At 44.3% G+C, this 21,485-nt stretch overlaps 1 protein-coding gene across 1 annotated transcript; it reads left to right on the top strand.

The window, feature by feature from the left end:
* Window positions 1-10,624: 10,624 nt before the first annotated feature.
* LOC139462130 (uncharacterized) lies at window positions 10,625-13,062 on the top strand. Its single transcript, XM_071243634.1, has 2 exons — window positions 10,625-10,655; window positions 12,524-13,062. Exons 1-2 carry the CDS (start codon window positions 10,625-10,627, stop codon window positions 13,060-13,062), a joined length of 570 nt encoding a protein of 189 aa, XP_071099735.1.
* The last annotated feature ends 8,423 nt before the right edge of the window (window positions 13,063-21,485 follow it).

Here is a 21,485-nt window from a genome sequence, read left to right as displayed (position 1 = left end):
CGTCACACCACACCACACCACACCACACCACACCACACTACACCACACCACGCCACACTACACCACACACGCCCACACGCCACACCACGCCACACACACGCCGCACACACGCCACACACATCACATCACGTCACGTCACGTCACACCACACTACACCACACAACACCACAACACACCACACCACCTCACATCACACCACACCACCTCACATCACACCACACCACATCACACCACACCACATCACACCACACCACCTCACCTCACCTCACATCACACCACACCACTTCACAACACACCACACCAAACCACACCACCTCACAACACACCACACCACCTCACATCACACCACACCACCTCACATCACACCACACCACACCACAACACAACACACCACACCACCTCACATCACACCACACCACCTCACAACACACCACACCACCTCACATCACATCACACCACACCACACCACAACACACCACACCACATCACCTCACACCACACCACACCACACCTCACCACACCACACCACCTCACACCACACCACCTCACATCACAACACACCACACCACACCACCTCACACCACACCACACCACAACACACCACACCACCTCACACCACACCACCTCACATCACACCACACCACCTCACATCACACCACACCACATCACATCACATCACACCACACCACACCACACCACACCACACCACCTCACATCACACCACACCACACCACATCACATCACATCACACCACACCACACCACACCACACCACCTCACATCACACCACACCACACCACACCACACCACACTACACCACACCACGCCACACACGCCCACACGCCACACCACGCCACACACACGCCGCACACACGCCACACACATCACATCACGTCACGTCACGTCACGTCACGTCACGTCACGTCACACCACACTACACCACACAACACCACAACACACCACACCACCTCACATCACACCACACCACCTCACATCACACCACACCACATCACACCACACCACATCACACCACACCACCTCACCTCACCTCACATCACACCACACCACCTCACAACACACCACACCACACCACACCACCTCACAACACACCACACCACCTCACATCACACCACACCACCTCACATCACACCACACCACACCACAACACAACACACCACACCACCTCACATCACACCACACCACCTCACAACACACCACACCACCTCACATCACATCACACCACACCACACCACACCACAACACACCACACCACACCACACCACCTCACACCACACCACACCACACCACACCTCACCACACCACACCACCTCACACCACACCACCTCACCTCACACCACACCACACCACACCACCTCACATCACACCACACCACCTCACAACACACCACACCACCTCACATCACATCACACCACCTCACATCACACCACACCACCTCACACCACACCACCTCACCTCACAACACAACACACCACACCACCTCACATCACACCACACCACCTCACAACACACCACACCACCTCACATCACATCACACCACACCACACCACAACACACCACACCACACCACCTCACACCACACCACCTCACCTCACACCACACCACACCACCTCACACCACACCACACCACACCACACCACCTCACACCACACCACACCACACCTCACCACACCACACCACCTCACATCACAACACACCACACCACACCACCTCACACCACACCACACCACAACACACCACACCACCTCACACCACACCACACCACCTCACATCACATCACACCACACCACAACACACCACACCACACCACCTCACACCACACCACCTCACCTCACACCACACCACACCACCTCACACCACACCACACCACACCACACCACCTCACACCACACCACACCACACCTCACCACACCACACCACCTCACATCACAACACACCACACCACACCACCTCACACCACACCACACCACAACACACCACACCACCTCACACCACACCACCTCACATCACACCACACCACCTCACATCACACCACACCACATCACACCACACCACACCACACCACACCACACCACACCACACCACACCACACCACACCACCTCACATCACACCACACCACACCACATCACATCACATCACATCACATCACATCACACCACACCACACCACACCACCTCACATCACACCACACCACAACACACCACACCACCTCACACCACACCACAACACACCACACCACCTCACATCACACCACACCACCTCACAACACACCACACCACAACACACCACACCACCTCACATCACACCACACCACCTCACAACACACCACACCACAACACACCACACCACCTCACATCACACCACACCACACCACCTCACAACACACCACACCACAACACACCACACCACCTCACATCACACCACACCACCTCACAACACACCACACCACACCACCTCACCTCACATCACACCACACCACACCACACCACATCACACCACACCACCTCACATCACACCACCTCACATCACACCACAACACACCACACCACCTCACATCACACCACATCACACCACACCACACCACACCACACCACACCACACCACACCACACCACACCACACCACACCACCACACCACACCAAACCACACCACACCACAACACACCACACCACCTCACATCACACCACCTCACATCACACCACAACACACCACACCACCTCACATCACATCACACCACAACACACCACACCACCTCACACCACACCACACCACACCACACCACACCACACCACATCACATCACATCACACCACACCACACCACACCACACCACACCACACCACACCACACCACACCACACCACACCACACCACATCACACCACACCACACCACAACACACCACACCACACCACCTCACATCACATCACATCACACCACACCACACCACACCACACCACACCACACCACACGTACCAGGAAATCACATGACAGTAAGATAAGCAAAGACAAATATTTGGAGCAGAAAAATACCGATTTAAAAGAACCCTGTATTATTAGCAGAGATCCCCCCAGGAAGGCCGTTGTTATATTATCACGCCAGCCTGTAAATGTTCGAATCAGAACCATACTATCGAGTAATTGATATCATGAACATCGATCTACGCAACTGGGGTACGATGACATGCATATAGATGCTATATTATCACGCCACCCTGTAAATGTTCGAATCAGAACCATACTATCGAGTGATTGATATCATGAACATCTATCTACGCAACTGGGGTACGATGACATGCATATAGATGCTATATTATCACGCCACCCTGTAAATGTTCGAATCAGAACCATACTATCGAGTGATTGATATCATGAACATCGATCTACGCAACTGGGGTACGATGACATGCATATAGATGCTATATTATCACGCCACCCTGTAAATGTCGAGTCTCAGCCTGTCAATCCAGTGGTTGATATCATGTTCATGATGTCCACTGACATTAGCAGCATACAGACGGTTTGTAATATTCTGGTCAGTACCTTGAACTCCACTGGCCTGGCGCAGGTGAACAGTGATCTGATTGGCTGTTTGGGCACGATTTCTTAAAGCCTGGTTTCGGATTAATCGATCCTGGACTTATGTTATTAACCGAATGCACCTGACGCGGGACCGATCATTGGCATTTTGTGTCTGCAGAAACCTGTTCCAAAGTCTGCACATCACAGACATATTGGCTACCTCTCGCTGAATGTTACCAGTTTGAAGCATGCCAATAGCCTTTTGGCGTTCATCACGAAGTAGACGACGCAATTCCCAATCTGATCCCAAATACTGCATTAAAGCCAGAGTAGAGAGTTTAATGAAAATGAACAATACTAATGCCTCAGGGCTATCTGACGACCTCACACTGAAGTGCCAAATCAAAAGTCAGTCTTACTGCACATAACATATTTCCTACCCTTTAGATATAACATTTAAAAACTATTTTATTGTTCAGGTTATCATTGGCGTGACTAACCTGGTTGGACTTCCGATAACTGTCTCGGATATAACTAATTATCCATGGCGAATATCCAGCCACTTGGCTATCCTCATCAGATGCCTGTGTTGGCAAGGTAGATACACGTACGCTGCCCTTGGTTCGCAGATTTATGCGTTACTTGTATTCTCCGAGCACATATTATATAAGTTTACAATAATGAATAAAAGGTTATTGATAAAATCATTGTCTATAACATTAGTATATACCTGGGGTTAATTATACGGCGATTTTAATGTCGCAGGAAAAATATAGGTTTTCTTTGAAACTTTAATTAAACAACACTTAACTATATTTCCAAAGTGCACTGACATTCCACCCAGTTTGTCGGTTTATGTGTATATGGGTTTTCAGCTGCTCTAACCTGATACTCCTTGAAAATGTGACCGCCTCCGTGGTTTAGTAGTAGAGCGTCCGCCCGTAGAGCATCTTACCGAGGCAAGGGCGTTAACTGACTATAAAAGTCCTGTTTCCACCCTTGCCGAATTCAGATGTTACCTTTTGGCTGGACAAACGAGTCTATGCATGGACCAATCAAAATCGCGCAATGAACTAGACATCCGGTTCGTAAACAGCATGAAATTCAATGTGGTGATTTCGGCTATTTGCATCGCATGTGTACCGCCAACTGTGCGTCGACAAATATTTTGCAAATCTTTTCATGTTTTAATCAAGGCGCACAAGTGATTTCATGCACTTCGCGCGATAAGACTCGTTTTATTACAATATATAGATCTTGATTATCGATTAGATCATTTCCGTAAAAGGTGACTATGCTTGTCGTAAAAGGCGACTGACGGGATCGGGTGGTCGGGCTCGCTGACTTGGTTGATGCATGTCATCGATCCCAATTGCGTGGATCGATGCTCATGTTGTCAATCACTGGATTGTCTGGTCCAGACTCGATTATTTACAGACCGCCGCCATATAGCTGGAATACTGCTGAATGTGGTGTTAAACAACAAACCAACCAACCAAACAAAGATCATCTGGACTTGGCGCCGCCATTTCGTTTGAAGATAATGCAAGTGAGATGTAATCTGATAGGTCAATAGGAGGTCAATAGGAGGGACATAGAAGGGACATAACTCGTAATAGACACTGGTGGCGCTACGACCGCGTCTGGAATTCCCTGCCTTGTTCGGCAAGGGTGTAACTGGACTTTCATAGTCAGTTAACTCCCTTGCCTCGAAAACATGCCCGTAGAGCCAAAGGTCCGAGGTTCGATTTCCTGTCATACTAAAATATGTTAAAAAATGGCACTTGTTGTTACCCTGCCTGGCGCTCGGCATTAAGGGGCTAAAACAAGGACTGGTCGGCTCTGAGTCAGTATACTGAGTGGGGTATTCATGTTAAACTGCAGCATGGTATCTCAGTGGGATAGCAATCTAAAATCGGCATTTGTCAGGGCTAGTACAAGCAGCCATCTTTGACGCGACGTTGAACCCCATTTCACCTTACCTACTTGAAAATGTACAAGCTAGATTCCTCAGAAATTTTATCTTGCCAAAATAGTCACCCGTTAGTAATGTTACTTGGTGAAACTGGTATCTTGTCATTCTGGTTAGCAGTGCATACAAATATGCTTGCTTCTGGTCTACAAAAAAAACCAAAAGATATCTTCAATATATTATTTTATGAATATGAAAGTTATATCTATAAAACGAATGGATTAACTTTGTTAAGAATACCATTAATAACATGGGGTATAATCATATATGGTTTTGATACTAATTGTCAAATCTGATCTAAAAAACAAGCCACCATTTGGGTATTTACAATGTCTGTGTGACGCCACACCCCCTGTTATAGCGCGAATAATCGCGATAAAACGTATTGTGTCCGAACACCAATGATCCGACGTTATATCAAATGATCGTCTCCCTAGAGAAGGGTAGTTTACATATTATGCCCGCTATGTCCGCCAATCTTCATTACATTTTCAAGAGCCTTTTCTTTTGTCAGCCATTGCGCTTCAGAAATCACACACTTGTCCATTCATTCTCTTCTTTGTCTTCATCTTCAGAATGTCATCAAGAAGATGACTAAATCAACTGTGTATAATAATAATAATAATAATAGAAGAATTTAGATTGCATTTTAAGGTCTTGATTTTAAAAAATAGAAACTTATCTTTCTTTGATAAAATTGGTAAAATGTTATTTTTACTGTTATATTAGTTCGTAATATATGCCTACATAATAAATGCCTGCCCTCTGACCGCCACCTTGTACATATAGATTTTATTTCAATGATAAAAAATTACGTTCTTGTTAAGCCATGGGACAAGGCCTGAAGTGCTGTTCTGTCAGACACGGAGACCTAGCCAGAGTACCAACAGGAACGCAAGGCCTGCACGACACGGCGTGGCATCGATTACGGCAGCCACACCAGCAACGACCACGCTGTGAGTGAGTGAGTGAGTGAGTGAGTGAGCGAGCGAGTAAGTGGACACATTTGATAACCACAATTTAGTCACATATATCTTCCACACATAAGGCAAAAGTAATACAAAGTAGCCAAACATGAAGTCACATTAGAAGCGATGAAAAGTGTTGTGACGGAACTCATCTGGGTTCGTCGTATCAAGTGAATGAGTGAGTAGTATTACACAGCGTTTAGCAATATTCCAGCACAACTAGGCCGGTGACACCAGAAATGGGTTTCACAAATTTTACCCATGTGGGGAATCGAACCCGGGGTTTTGGCGTGACGAGCGAATGCGTTAACCACGAGGCTACCCGCCGTCCCACTACCCCTAGGGTATACTAGGCATGATTATAAGAACGTTTTCGTTCTTGGTTTTCTGATTACGTTAATTCTAACAGAATCAAAGAAAAACATAAGTTTCTAAAAGCAAATTTTGAATTACGCTTAAAAACGAAACGTCATATGAGAGTGAACAGATTACATAAGGTATATGCATTCATATTCAGCATCTGTTGAATGAGTATCTGTTAAGTGATCACATCCATATGAGGTTATGTCGCACAATATATACTAATAAAAGATAATGTTGTACAGGGTTTTATCAGCGTGCAATCATGAGGTAATAGATATGCTATAACAAAAATATCAATGTTAGGAAGTCAAAAGTGTAAATTTAATTCCCTTTAGTTCAAACCTATTTTGTTTTGTCAATAAAATATGTTTAAACTTTAAAAAAACAAACATAGGTCGCATAAACAAATAGAAACGCTCCCATACGTATTCCATTTTCAGATTAACAAATACCATGCCCCTTGAATATTAACAATCTCCGATTTAAATTATTTCTTATATGTGGAAAAGGTTAAAAAACGAAAATAAAAAATCCTTTTGAAATTAAACAAGGTTCGGATTTATTATAACAGAATTGTGCAATAGTATACCATAGTCTTTCATAATTCATAACTACACAGAACGTCCGGATGTGACACCGGTAGTACATCGCACCTTGACCTCCAGACGTCTATTGTGAGGTTTACAATACCCAACACTTTGAGTCATAATTCAGTTGAACGGAAGAAATAAAACTTCAAAATGTGTTTTCAGCAAAACTAAATGATTCAAGTTTAGACATGTGCATCATATCCCAGTCTCACTGACCCATGACATCAGCAATAACTAGTCAACCGATATGGGCACTGGTAGCCCTGCCGTGATCAACACAAAACATGGACATAAGATCTAACATAGACCATCTGCACCTAGACATGAACGCAAGACCCAATACAGACCATCTACACCTACAAAAGAGCGCGAGACCCAAATACAGACCATCTACACCTACATATTAACTCAAGACCTAACATAGACCATCTACACCTAGACATGAACATAAGATCTAACACAGACCATCTACACCTACACATGAGCGCAAGACCCAATACAGACCATCTACACCTACATATTAATGCAAGACCTAACATAGACCAGCTTCACAGAGATATGAACATAAGACCTAACATAGACCATCTTCACCAAGATATGAACATAAGACCTAACATCAGACCATCTGCACCTAGAAATGAACGCAAGACCTAACATAGACCATCTTCACCAAGATATGAACATAAGACCTAACACAGACCATCTGCACCTAGAAATGAACGCAAGACCTAACATAGACCATCTTCACCAAGATATGAACATAAGACCTAACACGGACCATCTGCACCTAGAAATGAACGCAAGACCTAACATAGACCATCTTCACCAAGATATGAACACAACCTCACCCACACCACCGTCCAACCCCACCAGACACACCCGGCCCGACCCACGTCACACCCTCACCCACACCACCACCCAACCCCACCACCCAACCCCACCACCCAACCCCACCAGACACACCCCGTCACACCCTCACCCACACCACCACCAAACCCCAGCAGACACACCCCGCCCCCTCCACCCACGTCACACCCTCTCCCACACCACCGCCAAACCCCACCAGACACACCCCGCCCCCTCCATCCACGTCACACCCTCTCCCACACCACCGCCAAACCCCATCAGACACACCCCGCCACCTCCATCCTCTCCCACACCACCACCCAACCCCATCAGACACACCCCGCCCCCTCCACCCTCTCCCACACAACCATCCTTCCCCACCAGACACACCCCGCCACACCCTCTCCCACACAACCATCCTTCCTCACTAGACACACCCCGCCACACCCTTACCCACACCACCATCCCCCCCCCACCAGACACACCGCACCACCACCACGCGATACCCTTTCCCGCCCCGCCCCATCCCACCCACACCCCGTCCTCACCCACCCCACCATCCTCCCTCACCAGACACACTCCGCCACACCCTAACCCACACCACCACCCAACCCCAGCAGACACACCCCGCCCCCTCCACCCATGACACACCAGACACACGTCACACCCTCACATCCACCCCTGCGCCGATTTAAACAGAACCAACACCACAGTGACCTTTTTTAACACAACAAGGTAGGACGTGCAGTAGTGATTGGGTGACTTTTGTTTTACACCGCTTTTAACAATATTCCGCCAATATAACGGCGGGGGACACTAGAAATGAGCTTCTCACATTTTACCCATGTGGGAAATCGAAACCTGGTCTTCGGCGTGACGAGCGAACGCTATAACCGCTAGGCCACCCAATCGACACCTGATTAGGTTTCTAGGTTTAGCAGCACCATGCCCGTGCTCGTGGGTTTCACCAAGCTGATAAACGTCTTAGACCTGCATCACTTCGGGCTTTCCCCCCACATCGGGTTACACATCGTGATGTAACTGGAGTATTACGTATCCCAAATGGGCAGATCGATGCTCATGGTGTAAATCACTGGATTGATTGTCTGACCCAGACTCGATTATTTCCAGACCGACCTGACCGAGTCAGGTGTTACACAACAAACAAATAAATCAGTGTATTTTGATTATTGCCAAAGTCGTGCAATATGTCAGCCTTATCATGGCGGCCTGTGGCCAATCTGATAAAACCAGCTTCGAAAGTCACTGGACAATGATCAACGACCCACTTAATAAACACCCGTGAAGATCCGGGGTAGAATAGGTCTTCAGCAACACATGCTTGTCGTAACAGGCGACTATGCTTCTCGTTAGAGGCGACTAACGGGATCGGCTGGTCAGGCTCTCTGACTTAGTTGATGCATGCCATCGTATCCCAATTTCGTAGACCGATGCCCATGATATCAATCACTGGATCGTCTGGTCCAGGCTCGATTATTTACAGACCGCCGTCATAGAGCTGGTATATTTCTGAGTGCGGCGTAGTCCGTCACAAACATAAGAACATAACCAATACAACATTCTGGAAGCAAAGGAGTTTTGTTTGTTTGTCGTGAACGCTGCACACAGCAATATTCCAGCAATATGACAGCGGTCTGTTTATAATCGTACCAGACAATCCAGTGACTGACATCAGAATCAGACATCAGTTACTCGCCACGGCATAGTCTCCTCTTACGGCAAGCATGGGTTGCTGAAGACCTATTATATCACGCATTTATAGGGTAAAAGTTGCATTGTATGATTTCATTGTAAACCACATATAGTTCCTTTCCCTCTACATATAGTTTGTAGAACACGAGGGCCGATAATGAGAACATACTTAATATATAATATCTAATACAACGTAGGAAAACAATTTGATGCAGAGAGACATTTTTTAAAGGGTCACAGGTACTATCAGATTGCGTCGTGTAATGAGTTAGTCACGTGAACAAGCGGAACTAGGAAATCCAGCTGCAATAAAACCTGCAAACGCTGTCCTGTTGGACTCGTGTGCCTTCATGTAAGCAATGACAATACCTTTTACAATTTACTCTGAAAACCCCAAAGAGTTTCCCTGGAACTAATTCAGGGAGTTGAACCATCTCCTGTACAAAATACATTGTCAATCAGAACTGATAAGTACCACTAAAATATCCACAACCACACCATAATAACACTGTTCCTACCTTCGCCCCCTCACTTGGGTACGAAGCTAAAATATAGCCATGGGGAAAACCCGGAAGTGCTATGAACTCTAGGCATGCTATTAGATATATAAGCCAAATATTCGTGCGAATGAGCTTATGTCAAACACCAGCCTTGAAAGAAATACAGGTATGTCTTGCGCTTGTAATATGTGAAAATACGTGTATTTTATTTATTTAGTATGTTCATATTGTTAGACACATGATACATCACTGATTAGAAGGAACCCGTGAAGATCCGGGTTAGAATTGGTCTTCAACAACCCATGCGTGTCGTAAGAGGCGAATCACGGGATCGGGTGGTCAGGCTCGCTGACTTGGTTGATGCAGGCCATCGTATCCGAATTGCATAGATGTCAATTGTCTGGTCGACATACAGCTGGAATACTGCTGAGTGCGGCGTTAAACAACAAACAAACTGATTAGGCGAGATTCCTCGGAGTTTGTTATAAGAGTCTTGAAATGATAAGTGTTAGCAACATAAATTCAGCGTCTGTTGACTGACAGTGAGGACAATAATGGGTATTTGCTGAGTGTTTCTCCTTTCGGATTTTGAGACAATTATTGATATAATTCCGTGATGTTCACATACGCATCATCTTCGATTATCTAAGGTATTCAACTGAGGGCAAAAGAAACCATACCTTTCAGTTGATTTTATCAGGTTTGATTTTCATTTGAAAATATCTTAAGTTAACTATATTAATTATTAATTATACTCGTGCTTTGTCAGCACTCAAAGAATACATCCACATGGTTTTATTTTGTAAAATATAATTTGATTTAAACTTTTCAAAAATAATTCTTTCGCCTAATACACAACTGTCAGTGGGAATCTTATACATCTTATCAGTAGATTTGCTTTTTACGGCACATATTTAAAACATATAAAACATGGTAGGAGTCGTGTGGTTGCATTTTTATTTCTTACCCCCTTTTCATTGAACCAGTTTGTTTTTACACAAATTACCCAGCCACAGATTGATTTTACAAACTGTTGAGACCCGTGAAGATTCCGGGATAGAATAGGTCTTCAGCAACCCATGCTTGCCGTAAAAGGCGACTAACGGGATCGGGTGGTCAGGCTCGCTGACTTGGTTGATACATGTCATCGATCCCATTTGCGTGGATCGATGCTCATGATATCAATCACTGGATTGTCTGGTACAGATTCGATTATTTACAGACCGCCGTCATATAGCTGGAATATTGCTGAGTGCGGCGTGAAACAACAAACCAACCAACAAACAAACAAACTGTTGCAGGAATGAGTGACCGATCAACTGATAACCAAACTGATCATCAGCTCTTTTAATCTTCAGTTACATAACAAACTCGGTACACTTTCTTTTGCCCCTTAGTTTATGTCTCCATACATCCGTTAAGATAAATGCCCTGGACCCATTCTGGACCACCTGGACCCCCATATATTCGTTTCTGAAGTGACGTCACTGCCTCTATTGCATCTATGTCTAACTCAGCAATGAATATTTCTCGCTCATGAGATTAATTTGATTGGACGCCAACTTTTAGCGTCGTGCTATTCCAATCGGGTTCAAAATGAAGCAATTGCAACTAATGGGTTCCGGGTATTTAAAGTCAGATGACTCCCTTGCCTCGGGAAGATGCGATGTTGTCGATGTCTAGCTGAAACTGTTTCATATACTAATAAAAGAAAAGTGTTAAGGGACACCGTATTCTTTCATTTAGTACTATGAAAGAATCGCGTGGTCCTCAACTTTGTTTTAGTGCGGGTCACCCACTAGCCTCAGACAACATAATTCACTTCAAGAGTTGCGCCCCTTACCCGTGCCAGGTTCAGCTGATCGTAGGTGACTCCAAGAATCGAATTAGTTATGATCCTTTGTCTTCATTATTCTTGAGCTCGTGGGTTTCACCAAAATGGTGACTGCCTGGGGCTCTACGGCTTCCCTCCCACGAAGTTTTGTTCAAAGCGGCGTTAAACTCAACTCACTCACTCACTCTCTCACCCGACAGGCATGGACTCGCTGGCTCTGCTTGTGAGCTTGCTCCTCATGAACTACATAGGATGTGACAGCAAAGACACCAGGCCGAAAACGGGTGACTCTGAGGACGAGATGCTGGCAGCCATGTCAAGTCAGCACTGGAGTATCTATAATCGACCTGCTTTCCGATCCGCATTCGCCAAGTATATAGAAATATACAATGGAACAGGGGGAAACATGATGGATGTAGACACGAGACCAACTTGCAAAGATGCAAGACGCAACTTCACCCGAGAAGCAGGAAACCTCTGCCCTGCTTTCTACAAGCTCCAGGTGGATGAAACTCGATGGCCCAAGAGCATGTACCAAGCCGAATGTGTCTGCAGGAAATGCATGTACGGTGGTCGTCTAAATGGAAAGAAACGCCGCTCCAAAAGAAAGTTCCGATGCGAGAAGGTGTATTCCCACGCCATTGTTATTCGACGAAAATGCAAGGAGAATGATTGCGCTTACCGACTCTTCCTCGAGGCCGTAGCAGTTGCTTGCAGCTGCAATATGATAACACCGTAACAACGCCCCCTACTTCCATGTGATGTCGGGGCAGTAGAATGAACACTGCTAGGAAATCAAAGAGATAATTCAACCTTGTTAGAGTTTTAAGACCTTTTTCTTTTTCTTATGTTTCACGAAATGTTTTGGTTTCGACAGGGTATATGATTATGTTTCATTTCATGGGACAATAAATGTAGGATAACAATATGGAGGAAATGTACCTCATAAACGGTCGCCAATGTGTAGTTTCTTTGTGGGTGGAATTGACTGGAGTTGACAAACTATAACGGCAGCAGCCAGATGATTTTACATAAAGGTCTCTTAATGCAACATACGCAGTACTACAGGCCTCAATTGTTATTTTCTTGAGGGTTCCATTAAACAAAGCGATCTCAGTGTTAGGATAATCGTAACATAGATCTACGAAACTACAGTTAGTCATAACTGGATGTATTCCTGGATGTATTCCTGGCAGGTTGATCTTTTGTCCGTCGCTGACGCATATCACATGCACCCAGACGACTCCAGACTGTCCGCGGCCCCGTGAGACCGACCAACTTGCGATCACACGGCTCGGGTGAATACCCAAGTTAGAGAACAGACCTTCTTTTCCTGTGTGTTCTTTCCATGTACTTTTATAATTATCTGTTTGCAGTATATCGTTTGCTGTTTCAACAAAATCAGTAAACGTGTTATCGTGTCACTGGATTGTTTGGTTCATCACTTGAATGTCTGGTCAAAAGTCGAAAAGTATTTTTAACATGATCTCAATCATAGTTTGGAAATTGTGGGTCGAAGAATCCAAATAAGTGACAAAATGTCTTACACCAAAGCACTGAAGTCAACGAGGGACAGTATATGTTCACAGACTAGTAATTTATCTGATTCTCGTTGTGGTATATGCTTACCTTGTTACCTGCAGAATGCTACCGGTCTCGTGTGTAGCCAGGGCCTCGCCCGTATGCACGGCCTTCCACTCCCTGCTTGTAATCGTTGTGTTTAACACCTAGCGTATTTGTGAATATTCACATTTTGATAATAAATTGAGCGTTTTCGTGAATGACAATGACATGCTGGTTTGCAGAATGTGCAGATTGTTTTTATCCGGTTATCTTTCTTTACACATAACTGTTAAACGTAAAATATAATAACAAATTCTCGCTGAATTTCTTATGACTACTTTGAAATCAAATGGTACAGAGAAAATTTAGTCAAAATAATTCTGGAAAAACACGACACGGAATTTCTACTCTATAACAGGTATATCATTGTCATTCATATGAATAGATTGTATACGTTGTTCGTTTCGTCACAATCCTGTTTACCTATGAGGCTAAAAGTAAACTTTGTCTAAAAATGGATTTAAGAAATTCCGAAACTTTCATCACAGTATTCTATAATGGGCATCCCATCACGGTAGATATATGTTTCCCCATTGTGCTATTTGTTACACTGTACTGTATTCTTACATATGTAATATGTCCCTGTTTGTGCAATGTTTGTGTGTCTTCTCCAATAAACAAAATGCTTGAACGAACGTCCGTGATCATGTTCATATATGACTGCAGGCAGTTGGAACGAGAGGCGCATACACTCGCCCATTACGGACATTGGATAACTGATTGGCTGAAACATTGCTGACTGTGGCTGAAACATTGCTGACTGTGGCTGAAACATTGCTGACTGTGGCTGAAACATTGCTGACTGTGGCTGAAGGATTGCTGACTGTGGCTGAAACATTGCTGACTGTGGCTGAAGCATTGCTGACTGTGGCTGAAACATTGCTGACTTTGGCTGAAACATTGCTGACTGTGGCTGAAGCATTGCTGACTGTGGATGAAGTATTGCTGACTGTGGCTGAAATATTGCTGACTGTGGCTGAAACATTGCTGACTGTGACTGAAACATAGCTGACTGTGACTGAAGCATTGCTGACTGTGACTGAAGGATTGCTGACTATGGCTGAAGCATTGCCGACTGTGACTGAAACATTGCTGACTGTGGCTGAAACATTGCTGACGTTGACTGAAACATTGCTGACTGTGGCGGAAGCATTGCTGACTGTGGCTGAAATATTGCTGACTGTGGCTGAAACATTGCTGACTGTGGCTGAAACATTGCTGACTGTGGCTGAAGCATTGCTGACTGTGACTGAAGGATTGCTGACTGTGGCTGAAACATTGCTGACTGTGGCTGAAGCATTGCTGACTGTGACTGAAGGATTGCTGACTGTGGCTGAAACATTGCTGACTGTGGCTGAAGCATTGCTGACTGTGACTGAAGGGTTGCTGACTGTGGCTGAAGCATTGCTGACTGTGGCTGAAGCATTGCTGACTGTGGCTGAAACATTGCTGACAGAGACTGAAGGATTGCTGACTGTGGCGGAAGCATTGCAGACTGTCGCTGAAGCATTGCTGACTGTGACTGAAGGATTGCTGACTGTGGCTGAAGGATTGCTGACTGTGACTGAAACATTGCTGACAGTGGCTGAAATATTGCTGACTGTGACTGAAACATTGCTGTCTGTGGCTGAAGCATTGCTGATTGTGACTGAAACATTGCTGACTGTGGCTGAAACATTGCTGATTGTGGCTGAAATATTGCTGACTGTGACTGAAACATTGCTGACTGTGGCTAAAACATTGCTGACAGTGGCTGAAGCATTGCTGACTGTGACTGAAGGATTGCTGACTGTGGCTGAAGCATTGCTGACTGTGGCTGAAACATTGCTGACTGTGGCTTAAACATTGCTGACAGAGACTGAAGGATTGCTGACTGTGGCGGAAGGATTGCTGACTGTGACTGAAACATTGCTGACAGTGGCTGAAATATTGCTGACTGTGACTGAAACATTGCTGTCTGTGGCTGAAGCATTGCTGATTGTGACTGAAACATTGCTGACTGTGGCTGAAACATTGCTGATTGTGGCTGAAATATTGCTGACTGTGACTGAAACATTGCTGACTTGCTGAAACATTGCTGACTGTGGCTGTAGCATTGCTGACTGTGACTGAAGGATTGCTGACTGTGGCTGAAGGATTGCTGTCAGTGGCTGAAACATTGCTGTCAGTGGCTGAAATATTGCTGACTGTGACTGAAACATTGCTGACTGTGGCTGAAGCATTGCCCACTGTGACTGAAACATTGCTGACTGTGGCTGAAACATTGCTGACTGTGGCTGAAATATTGCTGACTGTGGCTGAAACATTGCTGACTGTGGCTGAAGCATTGCTGACTGTGACTGAAGGATTGCTGACTGTGGCTGAAGGATTGCTGACTGTGGCTGAAACATTGCTGACAGTGGCTGAAATATTACTGACAGAGACTGAAACATTGCTGACTGTGGCTGAAGGATTGCTGACTGTGGCTGAAACATTGCTGACTGTTGCTGAAGGATTGCTGACTGTGATTGAAGCATTGCTGACCGTGACTAAAGGATTGCTGACTGTGACTGAAATATTTCTGACTGTGACTAAAGGATTGCTGAAAGTGATTGAAGCATTGCTGACTGTGACTAAAGGATTGCTGACTGTGACTGAAATATTTCTGACTGTGACTAAAGGATTGCTGACTGTGATTGAAGCATTGCTGACTGTGACTAAAGGATTGCTGACTGTGACTGAAATATTTCTGACTGTGACTAAAGGATTGCTGACTGTGATTGAAGCATTGCTGACTGTGACTAAAGGATTGCTGACTGGGGCTGACATATTTCTGACTGTGACTTAAGGATTGCTGGTTGTGATTGAAGCATTGTTGTCTGTGACTGAAGCATGCTGCCTTAAGCACCTTCTTCCTGTGAGTGGGTATAATCTACCTCATGTAATGCAATATTCAAACAATGTCGTGGTATGTAACACCAAGACTGGACTTGACTCAACCATGTGAGTAATCGGGTAGCGGGGAAAAGAACCACATTGACCACGAGGATATCCCACGCCTCCTCCAGGTTGAGTGAAATGTGGATGCTGATCAAAGAAAGTTGCGAGTTGAGTGTTGCAATGGGGTTGGTTGGTTGATTTGTTTCTTGTTGAACGCCGCACTCAACAATAGTCCCGCTATATGACGGCGGTCTGTAAATAATCGAGTCTGGACCAGACAATCCAGTGATCGATATCATGAGCATCGATGACATGCATCAACCAAGTCAGCCTGCCTGACCACCCGATCCCGTAAGTCACCTTTTACGACAAGAATAGTCGCCTTTTACGGCAAGCATGGGTTGCTGAATAGCTATTCTACCCCTGCTCTTCACGGAGGGCTTGCAATGGGGGTTTCTTTAGGTGTAATCGTGGTGAAAAACATTTTTTGGGGTGTCCTTGTGCTTTTATTAAGAATGACATTTATTTGTATTTTCTAAGAATGGTTATATTTCCGTCATCCCCCCGAAGATGCTGGTTAGGATAGGTCTTCAACAACCCATGTTTGTCATAAGAGGCGACTAACGGGGTCGCCTACTTGGTTGGTTGATGAATGTCATCGTAGATCGATGCTTATGATGTCAGTCACTGGACTGTCTGGTTCAGACTCGATTATTTGCAGATCGCTGCCGTCATATATCTTGAATGTTGCTGAGTGCAGCGTTAAACAACAAACAAACAACACAAGTTTATTTCCGTCCTAATAAAATGGCCACGTCATTGTTCATCACCATCCTCCAGTACAAACACCCTTGAACCAAATACAACTACACACAAACATACACCAAATACGACTTTTTCCGGAGAAACTCATCTTGTTTTAGGGCGTCTAATAAGCCCTGATTAACATGGGTTGAACGTACACCACTGCGTCACGTTTACACATAGTGCTATATCTGAACTCCTGATCTAGGCAGCGTCAAATCCAACTCACTCATTCACTATCAAGTAACACGTTGCACGTCTCCCATTATCTGCCTCAAGAAGGCACGTACTTAGCCACAATTAAAACTTTATATAAAAAAACGCCGTTTGCCCTTGTGTGGATTTTAATGTGGATGCTATATTTGTTTTGTTTTGAATGATATATCTATATTCATCCTCCTCACGTGAATGATATATCTATATTCATCCTCCTCACGTGAATGATATATCTGTATTCCTCCTACTCACGTGAATGATATATCTGTATTCATCCTCCTCACGTGAATGATATATCCATATTCATCCTCCTCACGTGAATGATATATCCATATTCATCCTACTCACGTGAATGATATATCTCTATTCATCCTACTCACGTGAATGCATATCCATACTGATCCAATTCACGTGAATGATAAATCAGTATTCATCCTACTCACGTAAATGATATATCCATATTCACCCTAACCACGTGAAAGATATATCTGTATTCATCCTACTCATGTAAATGATATATATATATATATATATATATATATATATATATATATATATATATATATATATATATATATATATATATTCACCCTATCCACGTGAATGATATATATATTTCACCCTATCCACGTGAATGATATATCTATATTCATCCTATCCACGCGAATGCATATCAATATTTTCCCTACTCACGTGAGTGCATATCCATATTCTCCCTACTCACGTGAATGCATATTCATCCTACTCACGTGAATGCATATCCATATTCACCCTATCCACGCGAATGCACCACCCACTCAATGCGACTGCACCGTTTTAGTTCGTTTCGTGAACATACAATAAGCCCTAATGGTGGTTTACACATATATTTTGTGAGTTGCTTTTTCTTTTCAGGTAAACAACTGACTTGCTTTTGCACGTGTTTGTGATGGGTGACACCAGTGGGCAACTAATACTTCTTTTGTCAAGGATGAAGAATAAAGGGTTTTTTATCATATTTTTATTTATATCACAACACAATTCTGTTTAAAGATATACAATACCAGTAAATATTCTTTCCTCTTTCCCTTTGCATGTTGTCCTCTACTACCTGCTGAATGAATATGGTGTATCATGGCAATATGTGAAAGAAAAGTTTGTATTCCATTAAAGGGTGGTACCTTTATTAAATGTTTTGAATTTTGAATTCTGATCAGTCAATTTAACAACAGACGTTTCATCTACAGCCCAAAATGATGTAGTCAGACCAACCATTTTTTGAGAATTACCCTTTTACTGAAATGTGAAAAAAAAAATATAAAAGAAATAAATCATGAGAACTTAAAATTGCAATACTAAATCACCATCCGTTTTTCAAATTTAACGGTTTCAACGGTAAATGATTTCTACCAAGCATTATTTTATGATTTTGTTCTTTAGAGACAGCAACTGTCGTTCATCAGATGATGTAAATACTCGTTGTCGTCTCCCTCGAAATGCATTGGTTGAGCCTTCGTGTTACAAAGGAGTCACACTTCATCTAAATATTTGTATCTGTGTGAGATTTGTGATATTTTATTGAAGAAATAATTTAAACAAATTTACAAATGCATGCAATATATACATGCAGTACGCTGCAGATCATGGTTTTCATTTGTCACTTTTGACAGGTTTCAACAAATTGAATGTTTCTAAAAATACCTGAAAGAAACGACGTCTAATCTCCAATGTAACTAAAGCTGTACGACTCACGTAACGACAGTATACTCTGTGCGACAGCTGTACGACTCACGTAACGACAGTATACTCTGTGCGACAGCTGTACGACTCACGTAACGACATTATACTCTGTGCGACAGCTGTACGACTCACGTAACGACAGTATACTCTGTACGACAGCTCTACGTCTCACGTAACGACAGTATACTCTGTGCGACAGCTGTACGACTCACGTAACGACAGTATACTCTGTGCGACAGCTGTACGACTCACGTAACGACATTATACTCTGTGCGACAGCTGTACGACTCACGTAACGACAGTATACTCTGTGCGACAGCTGTACGACTCACGTAACGACAGTATACTCTGTGCGACAGCTGTACGACTCACGTAACGACAGTATACTCTGTGCGACTCACGTAACGACAGTATACTCTGTGCGACTCACGTAACGACAGTATACTCTGTGCGACAGCTGTACGACTCACGTGACGACAGTATACTCTGTGCGACAGCTGTACGACTTATGTGACGACAGTATACTCTGTGCGACAGCTGTACGACTCACGTGACGACAGTATACTCTGTGCGACAGCTGTACGACTCACGTGACGACAGTATACTCTGTGCGACAGCTGTGGACACACGGACGACCAACATTTACCGGATATACGGATCTGGCTGTTCGTGGGTTTCCCGTTGCTTTCTGTCTTGTTGCAGTGTGACAAAAATAACGTCTAGTTCCTGGTGTAAAGTAACGTCTAGTTCCTGGTGTAAAGTAACGTCTAGTTCCTGGTGTAAAATAACGTCTAGTTCCTGGTGTAAAGTAACGTCTAGTTCCTGGTGTAAAATAACGTCTAGTTCCTGGTGTAAAGTAACGTCTAGTTCCTGGTGTAAAGTAACGTATAGTTCCTGGTGTAAAATAACGTCTAGTTCCTGGTGTAAAGTAACGTCTAGTTCCTGGTGTAAAATAACGTCTAGTTCCTGGTGTAAAATAACGTCTAGTTCCTGGTGTAAAATAACGTTTAGTTCCTGGTGTAAAATAACGTCTAGTTCCTGGTGTAAAATAACGTTTAGTTCCTGGTGTAAAATAACGTTTAGTTCCTGGTGTAAAATAACGTCTAGTTCCTGATGTAAAATAACGTCTAGTTCCTGATGTAAAATAACGTCTAGTTCCTGGTGTAAAGTAACGTCTAGTTCCTGGTGTAAAATAACATCAGGGCAGCAACAAACACATGCTAAATGAGCGAGTGAATGTTGCGTAACGCCGCAATCTTCAGTATTCCTTCTATGTTTTGTTCGTTTGTTGTTTAACGCCGCACTTAGCAATACTTCAGCTATATGACGGCAGTCCGTAAATAATCGAGTCGGGACCAGGCAATCCAGTGATTGACATCAAGTGCTTCTATCCACGCATTTGGGATACGATGACATGCATCAACCAAGTCAGCGAGCCAGACCACCCGATATCCCGTTAGTCGCCTCTTACGACAAGCATAGTCGATTTTTACGGCAAGCATGGGTTGCTGAAGACCTATTTTACCCCGGATCTTCATGGGTCTCCTTCTATGTCAGAGTCGCCGTTATATAACTAAACATGGATCAGGGAAACTGGTGATTTAAGACTTGATCAACGATCCACACCATCAGAGAACGCTCACAAAGTAGTGACTGATAAGACTGGAACGTGTATGTCAGCGTCTCGAAGACAATCTGGTCCTTCGGTTGGCAGCTCTGCAAGAGGACTGGCTCCGGGTCCAATCGGCTGCAAGTAGGACGCTCAGTAAGACGACGTCAGACTGTTGTCGGGATCCATCGGGGCACCATCGTTGTCAACATTCACTGGTCATCCCTGACGCTCCATGGCTGTTTGCCATAAAAGTCATGACCAATGGTTTG

Source organism: Haliotis cracherodii, unplaced genomic scaffold, assembly GCF_022045235.1.
Source record: "Haliotis cracherodii isolate W230 unplaced genomic scaffold, xgHalCrac1.p SCAF_15, whole genome shotgun sequence".
NCBI lineage: Eukaryota > Metazoa > Mollusca > Gastropoda > Lepetellida > Haliotidae > Haliotis > Haliotis cracherodii.
The sequence above is the reverse complement of the archived record's forward strand: the minus strand, read 5'-3'. Positions and strand labels throughout refer to the sequence as shown.